The 12,363-nt window shown below is 38.8% G+C and overlaps 1 protein-coding gene across 5 annotated transcripts in view; it reads left to right on the top strand.

Annotated features, from left to right (window-relative positions):
* Positions 1-130: 130 nt before the first annotated feature.
* TERB1 (telomere repeat binding bouquet formation protein 1) overlaps positions 131-12,363 on the top strand; it is a 34,369-nt gene continuing 22,136 nt past the window's right edge. For 4 of the 5 annotated variants that reach the window (XM_070770716.1, XM_070770714.1, XM_070770717.1 and 1 more), the window contains exons 1-5: positions 131-1,083; positions 5,593-5,655; positions 9,782-9,892; positions 10,070-10,198; positions 12,025-12,156. In XM_070770716.1, the coding sequence (XP_070626817.1) occupies positions 5,613-5,655; positions 9,782-9,892; positions 10,070-10,198; positions 12,025-12,156 (415 nt within the window). In that variant the 5' untranslated portion in view covers positions 131-1,083; positions 5,593-5,612. Of the gene's footprint in view, positions 1,084-2,399; positions 5,656-9,781; positions 9,893-10,069; positions 10,199-12,024; positions 12,157-12,363 lie in introns of those variants that run through there. The other variant, XM_019980220.2, reaches the window with a different exon arrangement.

Raw genomic sequence — 12,363 nt, 5'->3', positions numbered from 1 at the left:
TTGCGGGGGCAGGGAGCTGAGGTGGAGAGGAAGGAAACAGTTTTCTCAGAGAATAAAAGTTATCCATTCCTAATTGAGTTCATTATTTCTGGCTTGCTATTTCAAAGTTACCTATAGAAATGGATTACATTAGAAACAGCTTAAAATATTTTTTTCTTAGGCTTAAATAATGAATTTAAGGCATGTGCAGATTTTAGCTGTGGAGATCTTTGTACCCATCACTATTTGCTAAAACTAATACAATTTAAAGAAAACACATTTCAAATGTATAGTTTTATCAGAAAACAAAAGCAGGCTACAAAGGGGAGGGAGAGGGAAGACTGGAAGAGAGGAATGAAGGCAGGGCTTGGAGCTCGTATGCTATGCTATGCTAAGTCACTTCAGTCGTGTCCGACTCTGTGCGACCCCATAGACGGCAGCCCACCAGGCTCCCTGGGATTTTCCAGGCAAGAACACTGGAGTGGGTTGCCATTTCCTTCTCCAATCCATGAAAGTGAAGGGTGAAAGTGAAGTCACTCAGTCGTGTCCGACTCTTAGCGACCCCATGGACTGCAGCCTACCAGGCTCCTCCCTCCATGGGATTTTCCCGGCAAGAGTCCTGGAGTGGGGTGCTACTGGGGCTCGTAAGGCCTAGTCTTAGTCTCCACGTGTGCATACACCTGCTGGGCCTCAGCGACTCTATGGCCAGTTCTAAGTTCTTGAGGCAGACGCCCCTCTAAGGTAAGAAAGCCCTTTACACGGAGAGCGGTGAGCTTAGAGGAGTTCTCGTTTCACGTTGTGGCTTTCCACCACTTAACAGGCGCACAGTTACTAAACCCCGGCCCTTTGGAGTGCTGGTGAGCGGCTGCGCGCGTTTGACTCCGATTGGGGGCGGGACGGCCGGAAGTCCCGCCCCTCGGAAGTTCTCCCGCCCTCTCGGCGGGAAACGGTCCGGCGTCAAACTAGGCACGCGTGGAGGGAGAAAGGGCGAAACCCAACGCGCTGCGACTTAAGGGTAAAGGCCACAGACTCCACTCTGCGCCTTCGGGCCCTGCCTCATCCCCTCCTGGGAACCCGCCCGTCGCCTCCTGTGGAATGTCTGGGGTGCGTCACACCTCGCCCTAACCTTAACAGACCCACAAGAGGGAATGGAATGAGTTGGCGGGAAGGGGCCTTCAATAAGGAGGCGGCCTTCCCCAGCTGCGGCCTCCACAGGGAAAAAGAAGTGTCACGTACCACTTAGGAGGCTTGACCCTGGCAGTTTTCGGTCTGATAGTACTTCAGAATCCCCGGGCGTCTCCCGAGGTTATTCTGATACACGAAGGAGGTGTGCGCTGCTGCGGAGGTCGTTTCTCGGGTCGGGTGTGGGTTCCTATGTGCTGCATCACCTGAGGGGGAAGGCATGTTCAAGGGACTGATTTCCGGACCCACCCACTCTCCTGCGGGTGAATTGCAAGTGATGGGGCCGGCCTCAGGTCGCTAACCAGCGCCCCGCTCACTGCAGGAGTTGGAGAACCCTGGACTAAGAGGGAATGGCCCGAGGGACCACCTATGCTCTTCAAAAGGAGTTTCCTCCAGCTATTTAGGTGAGCCAGGCCAGGGGGGGTTGCTGCTGCTGCTGCTAAGTCGCTTCAGTCGTGTCCGACTCTGTGTGACCCCATAGACAGCAGCCCACCAGGCTCCCCCGTCCCTGGGATTCTCCAGGCAAGAACACTGGAGTGGGTTGCCATTTCCTTCTCCAATGCATGAAAGTGAAAAGTGAAAGGGAAGTCGCTCAGTCGTGTCCGACTCCTACCGACCCCATGGACTGCAGCCTACCAGGCTCCCCCATCCATGGGATTTGCCAGGCAAGAGTACTGGAGTAGGTTGCCATTTCCTTCTCCAGGGGGTCTTCCTGACCCAGGGATTGAACCCAGGTCCCCTGCATTGCAGGCAGACGCTTTACCGTCTGAGCCACCAGGGAAGTTCCTACCTTCTCCGCCAGGGGGGGGTTAAGGAGCGCCAATTGACGAAACAGGGTGGAGTTTGCCCTCCATCTTGGGAAAGACGTCTATCAGTTACCTCTGGAAACTGGGATAAGGTGATGCGGGTGGATGCAGACCGGCGGCTCCAGCTCCTGAGGCTGGGAGTGCTGATGTAGTGAAATGGCTCCTGGTACTGGCAGCCTGTTTCTGGACCCAATCGAATGTTATTTCTGAAGGCAATGGCACCCCACTCCAGTACTCTTGCCTGAAAAATCCCATGGATGGAGGAGCCTGGAAGGCTGCAGTCCATGGGGTCGCTGAGGGTCGGAGACGACTGAGCGACTTCCCTTTCACTTTTCACCTTAATGCATTGGAGAAGGAAATGGCAACCCACTCCAGTGTTCTTGCCTGGAGAATCCCAGGGACGGGGGAGCCTGGTGGGCTGCCGTCTATGGGGTCGCACAGAGTCGGACACGACTGAAGTGACTTAGCAGTAGCAGTAGCAAACTATTGTAAGAGAAAGTTTAACATTACTTGCATACTGGCCCTTTCTGTCCTGCCTTGCCTGCTTTAGAGGAATGTTTCCACGCGAATGAGTCCAAGCTGGGGATCCACTGTCAGCTACTTAGTGGTGGCATTTATTGTGGGATTTTCACCCCTGCCAGCCTTATCCACAGAATGATGTCATTTATCTTTCTAATATTTTGGGGGTGCTATTTAGATTTCAAAAAGCTTTTCATGTTAACATATTCTAGACCACATAAGTAATGTTCAGCTCCTTTACTTACTTAAGTTTTAATTTGAGCTTGGGGAATTTATTGAGTGAAACCTGTAACTAGGGTAGTTTCTTTCTGGTACCTGGGGGGTGAGGACGGTGATGGGGGGAGGAATCCCTTTTTTCCTCTTGTGAGAATGCAGTAAATGATTTTGAAATCTTGTTCATGACAGTTTGCATCTATTCACTAAGTTCTGAAAATACTTAACAATATGCTTTATTGGAGCAGGTGCTTTTGTTCTTGGGAATATACTGTATTTTCTACTTTAAAATTAATTTTATAATTATTAATCACTTGAAAGTTATAACTTGTCCTTTGCCGTGGATGTTTTTAACTATGTAGCAAGTAAATATAATGACTTGTTCTTAATGTTACTAGATATTTGGCAAACTTTATTTTACTGTGTAACTATTTATTTAAAAATGGTATAAAAAAGACAGGGGACTAGAAGGTAGTTTGTGTTGTCAGTTTCAATTTAAAAGTTATATCCCTCTTTAATAATGAAAATCTTTTTAAAAAGCAGATCGACTAAAATGAAGGAACTAGTCCTTAAACTATCTCACAAAGCAAAAACCTCCATGTATGATACAATGGACTTTTTTTAGCAGAAATATTTTTAATTGGAAGATAATTACTTTAGAATGCTGTGTTGGTTTCTGTCATACAATAGCATGAATCGGCCATAAATGTATATATGTCCTCCCTTTTGAACCTCCCTCTCACCCCTACTCCATCCCACCCTTCTAGGTTGTCACAGAGCTCCCCGTGCTTTACAGCATCTTTCCACTAGCTTTCTGTTTTACACATGGTCATGTATTTGTTTCAGTGTTACTCTCTCAATTCATCCCACCTTGTCCTTCCCCACTGAATAGACTAATGTTTCAACAGATTGCTTTTTAATCTAGTCTTTTTCCAAATCTTAACACATTTGCTCATAGACAACTCAACCTTTAAAAAAGAATGAAAATTTTCCTGTATACTTTTATGTATATATAGTATGTCTCTTTATAACATGTCTCCAAATTATATGTAGGAAACAGAGTAACGGGGGATAAGAGTGTAGCCCTTACCTCAGTTTTCTTGATTCTCATTTCAGCTCTGTCACTTACTAGCTGTTTGAACTTGGACAAATTGTTACTTTCTCCTCGTCTATCCTTATAGCTCCCTTGCATGGTTGCTGTAAAGACTAAAAATAATAGGTTTATAGAGGTTTACAGGGCCTGACCTACCATTGGACTTGCTGAACATTAGAAGCTTCTATTACAAAACCTGTGAAAAATGAGAAACAGTGAAATAAAACACTACCAGCTAAAGACAACAAGTGTTAATATGTTGCTGTTTTCCATCTAATTTTATATTTGCCTCTAGATAGTTGGGGTCATACTGTAGATAAAATTTTGAGTCTTGCTCTTTTTGATTATATTGTAACATAAGCATTTTTCCATGTTATCAAACATTTCAAGTAAATGTCAATATTCTTGTAACAATATCCTATCCGGTGGATATACTATGATGTACCTACCCATTCCTTTTTTAATGGAATATTTAGGTTAAAAAACTGCCAAAACTAGTAAACGTGTGTGTGCACGTGTACTAAGTCACTTTAGTCACGTCCGACTTTGTGTGACCTTGTGGACCGTAGCCTGCCAGGCTCCCCTGTCCATGGGATTCTCCAGGCAAAAATACTGGAGTGGATTGCCAATGGCCTCTTCCAGGCGGTCTTCCTGACCCAGGGATTGAACCCATGTCTCTTACATCTCCTGCATTGGCAGGCAAAGGGTCCATGGGGTCGCAAAGAGCTGGACATGACTGAGCAACTGAACTGAACTGAACTGATTGGCAGGCAGGTTCTATACTGCTAGCACCACCTGGGAAGCCCCCAGTAAATATGTGTATATTACTTTATAAAAGATTTGCATATTTGTCATTAAATTTTTTGTTGGGAATTTTAATTTTGAGAGTAAGAATGAGCAATAGAATAATTGTCTCCCTTTAACTACATAGTATTGGGTTAAATAAGAATTTTTGAATTCTTTGAGTCCTGATTTATTGTTCTAAGAAGTTGACTGGACCCTGATATCTTTTTCTAAAAAAATCAGTTTAGCATTTTAAAGTAAAGAATGTGAGAGGCCATATTAGGGTTGCCAGTTATTTTTAAAATTCTTCTAATGAATGATTTATAAACAAAGATTTAAGCTTGAACGTAAGCAGAAGTTGTTAGAAAAAAACTTTAGTATTAAGCTAAGCTTGTGAAGAGAAATGCACATCTAAAGAGTGTGTGTGTATTTGTGTTCTAAACCTCTGATTCATGGAGGGGTGCCCAATCTGAAATGATGGGAGGAAAATTTACAGAAAAGGAAATAAGGAAGGAGGAGCAGAGCAGTTAGATTCAATCAATAATTCATGTGTTTGTTTAATAAAACCTATTGAACCTTAAGTGCCTGTAGAACTTAAGAATGTGAGGTGCATTCATGTATGTTCTCAATGTTAATTCTTGTAACAACTCTATAAAGTTGGAAATTTCTATTTTATAGATGAGGAAACTGAGCCACAGAGAACTTAAGTATACCTAATATCTAGTAAGTTTCAGGGGCTTCCCTGGTGGCTCAGTGGTAAAGAATCTACCCTGCCAGTTCAGGAGATGTGAGTTTGATCCCTGGGTCAGGAAGATCTACTGGAGAAGGAAATGGCAACCCAATCCAGTATTCTTGCCTGGAGAATCGCATGGACAGTGTAGCCTGGCGGGCTACAGTCCATGGGGTTGCAGAGTCGGACACGACTGAGCACACGTGTTCTTTTCCTACTCCTTTGCATACTGCACTTCTGGAAATCTCAAAATAGATTTAAATTGAGAGAATACCTTTATCTTATAGATGAAATATAAGGAAAAAGAATGCAGACAAGCATGGAAAGTGAGGACACAAAGAAAATACAAGGTGAGAAATTTATGGATCATATATCTGGGATTTGTTTTTTAGTCTATTTGTGGAATATACTGCAGATTATCTGACAGGCTCCAGGAATTGAAAGAATTATTCAGTAATTTACATAAATATTTATTAAACATCTAGTCTGTACCAGTCACACTGACTTCAGGAAACTGACATTCTAATGGGAGATGGCATGCTGATAATTAGAATACCATATGATAGCTGATTCAATGGAGGTATATGTAATAACAGTGGAAACCTGAGAGGACCACCAGCAAATTTCAGACTTGTCTTCAGAAAAATGGAAATTTAATTCATGGAAATGGAGGAGGTTAACCAGAGAGGAAATACTAAAATATAATAGGCTGGGAAATAGTACTCCCCGATGGACCCCATCACATCAGGGTTTGGCTGAGGAAGAGGACCACCCCCCAAAAAGACTAAGAAAAACATTTCAGAAAGGTAAAGAGACAGGAATGTGGTATTTGGGAAATTAGCCTTATGAGAATGCTTTGAGAAAGGCATTCTCATTACCCTCATACCCAAGAGGCTCAGTCTTAAATGTCACAGATGATGACTGAAGTATCCACTGGACTTAATTTGTTTTATCAATAGTAAACTTAATAGATTTCAGCCAGATTGCAGTATATTGAGGTCTGGGTGGGAAATAATCTGGAGACAGTATGAATAGCTTGGTGGTGGTTGTTTAGTTGCTAAGTCATGTCCAACTCTTTGCAACCCCATGAACTGTAGCCTGCCAGGCTCCTCTGTCTGTGGGATTTCCCAGGCAAGAATACTGGAGTGGGTTGCCATTTGCTTCTCTAGAGGATCTTCCTGATCCAGGGATCAAACTCACGTCTCCTGCATCGCAGGTGGATTCTTTACCATTGAGGCACCAGGGATTCCCATGAATAGCTTGCTCTTCTTCAGAGCTTATCTGAAGATATATGGCAGTAACTAGAGGGTGGTTGTAATGTTAAGGATCGTATAAGAGGTACAGAGATAAGAGAATTTGTGAAGGGACTTTCCTGGTGGTCTAGTGGTTAAGACTTCACACTTCCACTGTAGGGGGCTGGGTTCTGTCCCTGGTCAGGGAACTAGATTCTACATGCTGCAACTAAGACTTTGCATGCCACAACTAACAAGATCCTGCATGCTGCACCTGAAAAGACCCCTCATACTCCAACTAAAAGATTCCACATTCCAGAAGAAGGTAGGAGATCCTTCATGCCACAACTAAGATGTGGCACAGCCAAATATATATGTATATATTTTTTTTAAGTTTTATAGTTTCAAATTTTACATTTAGAACTACAGTTCTAATTAGTTTTTGTATACAGTGTGAATAATGGATTCAAGCTTTGTTTTATTGTTTTTTTGAATATGAATATCCAGTTGTTCCAACACCATTTGTTGAAAAGGCTATGCTTGCTTCTCTACATTGCCTTTTTTTAAAAAAAAAAATAGCCACTCCTATATATGGGTTTATTTTTGAACTGTGTTCTGTTTCGTTTATCTGTTGATGCCATACTGTACTCTTGATTACTGTAGGTTTGTATTAAGTCTTGAAATTAAAGACAGTTGAGTCTTCCATCTTTACTCTTCTCTTTCAGAATTGTTTGGCTATTTTAGGTCCTTTGCATTTCCGTATGAATTTTTAAATCAGCTTGTCAACTTGTACCAAAATAGCCTGTTGGGATTGCATTGAATCTCTAGATCAATTTGGGGGAGAACTGACATCTTAACAGTATTTAATCTTCTTACCCATGAACAAGGTGTATCACTTCCTTTATTTCAGTCTTCTTTAATACCTCACCGTATTTTTTAGTTTTAGTGTGTATGTAATTCACATCTTTGCCAGTAAAACTTCTTTTTCTCTTTTTTGGCCACAGCTTGTGCAGGATCCTAGTTCCCTAACCAGGGATCAACCCTGTACCACCTGTAATGCAAGCACAGAGTCTTAACCCCCGTACCACCAGGGAACTTCCAGTGTTTCATATTTCTTATGCCATTTTAATGGGCATTGGTTTTGAGTTTCAGTTTCCAATTATTTATTGCTGGTATATAGAAATGTTACTGATTTTTGCATATTAGTGGATATTCTGAAACCTTACTATACTCACTTATTAGTTCGGTAGCTATTTTGCAGATTCCATCAGATTATCTACATAGAAGGCCATGTCGTATGTGAATACTGATAGTTTTATTACTTCCTTCCCAATTTGGATGCCTTTTCTTTTTTCTTACCTGATGGCACTGGCTAGACTCTCTAGTGCAATGATAAATGGAATGTTAAATAGAATGACATTGGCTAGCTTCTCCAGTACAATGGTAAACATCTCTGTCTTGTTCCTTAGGGAGAAAGAATGAATTCTTTCTCTGCTAAGTATGATATTTACTGTAGGGTTTTTGGTAGATATACTTCATCAGGTTAAGGAGGTTCCTTTCTATTTCAAGTTTGCTGAATTTTTTTTTAGATCAGAAATGAAATTTTATTTTATCAAATGCTTTTTTTGCATATACTAAATGACGTATTCTGTTTTAGTTTGTTGTATTACATTGATTTTTAAAATCATAAACTAATCCTGCATTCCTAGGATAAACTCATTTGGTCATGATGCATTATTATTTTAATTTATTTTTGAATTCAACTTGTTAAAATTGTTTAGAGTTTTTTGCATGTATGTTTGTGAGGGATATCGGTCTGTAGTTTTCTTTTTTCCTTTCTAATGACTTAGTTTTAATATTAGAATGAGGAAATAATACTTTCCTAAAATAAGTTGTAAAGTATTATTTCTTTTGAAACTTTTTTGGAAAACTTTGTGTAGAATTGACATTATTTCTTCCTTAAATGTTGGGAAGAATTTACGGATGAAGCCATCTGAACCTGGGGTTTTCTTTATAGAAAGGTTTTAAACTATGATTTCAATCTGTTTCATATATATATATATATATATATAATATTTATTTCTTCTTGGGCGAGTTTTGGTAATTTGTTTCTTTGAAGCAACTTGTCCATTCACCTAAGTCATTGAATCTGTAGGTATGAAGTTGTACATGATCATTATTATCTTTTGAATATCTTTAGAAGCTATGTTGATGCATCTGTCTCAGTCTGATATTGGTAATTTTTATCTTTGCTCTTTTTTTTCCTGATCAGTTTGTCTAGGGGTTTATTGGTTTTACTGATGTCCTCAAAGACCCGGCTCTGCAGTTCAGCTTGGATCTTTATGATTTCCTTCCTTCTGCTTATTCCTTACCCTTTCACTAGTTTCTTTAAGGTGGAAGCTGAGATCATTAATATGTGACTTTCTTCTTTTATAATGTAGACATTTAGCATTACACATTTCTCCTAAACACTGATTTAGTAGCATCCCACAAATTCTTTTTTTTTTTGGAGGTGTGTATGCTTCATGGCTTGTGGGATCTTAGTTCTCCAACCAGGGATCAAACCCAGGCCCCAGCACTGAAAGTGCTAAGTCTTAACTACTGGACCATCAGGCAATTAGTACATCCCACCAATTCTAATATACTGTATTTCACTTTCATTCAGTTCATTCTAAATAAATATTTAAACCAAAGTAGCTTTAATTACCGGAGAAGGCAATGGCACCCCACTCCAGTACTCTTGCCTGGAAAATCCCATGGATGGAGGAGCCTGATAGGCTGCAGTCCATGGGGTCGCTAAGAGTCAGACACGACTGAGCGACTTCACTTTCACCTTTCACTTTCATGCATTGAAGAAGGAAATGGCAACCCACTCCGGTATTCTTGCCTGGAGAATCCCAAGGACGGGGGAGCCTGGTGGCTGCTGTCTATGGGGTCGCACAGAGTCGGACACGACTGAAGCAACTTAGCAGCAGCAGCAGCAGCAGCTTTAATTAAAGAGAATAATAATTATATTTTCTTTTCCTATATTTTGTGTGAGGGGAAAATCAAATAATTATAAGAAGCTCATTTCAAGTTGTTTTATTTAAGGAGCATCTTTCTTTTACATATTTTTAGTCCTTGTTAGATTTTTAAAAAGTAATACATGTTATTTAAAAAACAAAAATATGTATTTTGAGGGTGAAACTTAAATGATTAGTTTTTGAAAGGAAATGTTTAAAATAATGAAATTTTTGTTCTTTAGAAGTGAAGACTGACCTGAACTTATTATTGGAGTGTCTGAAGTATCAAATGGACAATGCTTTTTCACAAAAGGAAGCTTTGGTTACTATTCATTCAATTTGCCAACAAAACAGTAAGACGTGATAGTGAAATTTTGTTTGTGATTCTTTGTAGTATTGTGATATACGAAATATGCATTGTTCTTTCTCTTCTATTCAGTTATTTTATATGTTACTATGTTCATGTGATTTATTGTCCTTAAAAGAATAATTATAATAAATCTTCTTTGTTTTGTCTGCACATTTTACAGGTAATGCAGGTCTTTATTTTCGGGAAATTGGTGGTTTGATGTTTGTGAAAAATCTTGCAAAGTCAAGTGAACATAGTATGGTAAAAGAAGCAGCCTTATATACATTAGGAGCTGTTGCAGAGCAAAATGGTAAAATATGAAAACTTTATTTCACTTTCCTAAGCATTGTGTTTTACTTTAACAAACTATTGAAGTATAATTTTAGAATTAAATTTTTTACATGTCTGGATAGTTTTATCCAAATGTTTTATTTAAATTAATGCATGCCAAATATTTTATTTAACTTTTTAACTAATGAGGGAAGCAGTAAAATGTTAAAACTGCTTCAAAAGTAATGGCAAAAAACAGTGCTGTAGACTTTTGGGAAAGCTGAATATTATGAACAGGTACATAACTAGTCAGTGTCTGCAGGTCAAAGATCAGTTGCATTCTACTGGTCAAAATGTTTTGCATTTCTGTGGACAAGAATAACTTGGGTCACTATCAGTTTTCTAGAGTTATGAAATAGCCCAAAGACAGTAAAAGGCACAAATAATCTAGAAAGAAGGCTAGATAGGACATTCAGTACTTGTTATCATCCATTTCGAAATCTTTCATAATTTTTTTCTTGCCAATAGTTGGAAACATTTTTTTACTTTTGTCTTTTACTATGCTTATCCCCCCCTTTTTTTTTGGCCATACAAAAGTTTTTTTATTTTTATAAAAATAAATTCATCATTCTTTTCCTTTCTTGTTTCTGAATTTTGAATCGGAGGAAGTTTTCCCATATTCCCAGATTATAGAGGAATACACCCACGTTTTCTTTTGGTACTTGTGTGACTTTATTTTTTACTTTTGCATATTTTATTCTTTTTGTATTTTCCTGGGGTATGAGATGATGAATGGTTCCAGTTTTATGTGGCAATCCAGCTATCCCAACTCTTCTTATTGTAAAGTAGATCTTTTTCACATTGATTTGAGATGCAGCCACTATCACTTAGTGAGTCTATCTCTAGTTTTTCTATTCTGTTCACTGTCTGTATATTTGGGTACTTGAATCAGAATATTAAGGTAACCCACAACCATCTTGTATGTGGATAAAGATGTTTTGGGTGCTTGGCCGCTCAGTTGTGTCCGACTCTTTGCGACCCCACGGACTGTTTCCTGCCAACTCCTCTGTCCATGGGATTCTCTAGGCAAGAACACTGGAATGGGTTGCCATTTCCTTCTCCATGTTTTGGGTGTGGCTGACAAAAATATTTTTTTTGTAGTGTACCTGAAATGAAGTTAAATCTAAACCATCAATTTGTCAAATAACTTTATATTCTTATATTTTCATCCATTAACTTCATCACTTGTTTTGAGAATAAGTTATGCTCTAGGCACTGGGGATAAATAAGACATTGTCTTTGCCTTTGAGAGTGTCTAAAAACTGTTTTAGACACTGGATATATGTGTTCAAATTATGTTTTACAATTCTGCTTATTGCATGATTATCACCAACGAACCCCTCCTTATCAGGTAGGTATCATTTTTGCTTTTTGGAAAGATATTTTTATATCTAGAAGAGTCTTTACAAATAGCACAACTATCATTTACCCCCTTTTCTAAAGCAGGTTTCTGAATTTTCTTAATTTTTTTTGGCTACATTTTGTTACTTCTCAAATTTTTGGGTCATGTTTTATCTTATATTTTTGTTAGGCTTAATTTTGAAATGTAGTTACTGAAAATTCTATGAGATTGCAATACATGCTTTAGAGCTAGGTCAAGTCCTTCTGATTAAAATACTGCTTCTTTGGTCTGCTAATTGAGTAAGCACTTAAATTTGTCAGAATTTGTTATATGACTGATGAATGTCAGTGAAATGAGACTTGGTTGAGAACCATCCATAATGGCAATTTTATATTTTGTTCAGCATATTTTAAAACTTGTTTGTGCTAGTACATAGAAATTAAAATTATATTTTCATGTTTCAGTTTACTGTCAGCAGACTTTGTGTACTTCAGAATTGTTTGAAGACTTAACTTGGTTCTTATCTAACAGTGATTCAAACACAAATTTGAAAAGAATGTCTGTCTATGTTATTTTGGTTCTGGTTTCAAATAACAGTAAGTACATTCTCTTATGTTATAGAAATATTTTTTAAAATAATAAATTGGGACAGTATTAATCTTTTTATTCTAGTCAGTGCCTTTTAAAACCTTACTAACTTTTTAGAACTACTGGTTCTAAAGACAATATAGCATGATTTTAATTATTTAATATTTATTAATTTAAAAAATAGTAAAGTGATTTGTATTATTTAACTAGCATTG

Source organism: Bos indicus, chromosome 18, assembly GCF_029378745.1.
Source record: "Bos indicus isolate NIAB-ARS_2022 breed Sahiwal x Tharparkar chromosome 18, NIAB-ARS_B.indTharparkar_mat_pri_1.0, whole genome shotgun sequence".
Classification (NCBI taxonomy): domain Eukaryota; kingdom Metazoa; phylum Chordata; class Mammalia; order Artiodactyla; family Bovidae; genus Bos; species Bos indicus.
Note: the sequence above shows the minus strand (reverse complement) of the source record. Positions and strands in the feature narration are given on the sequence as shown.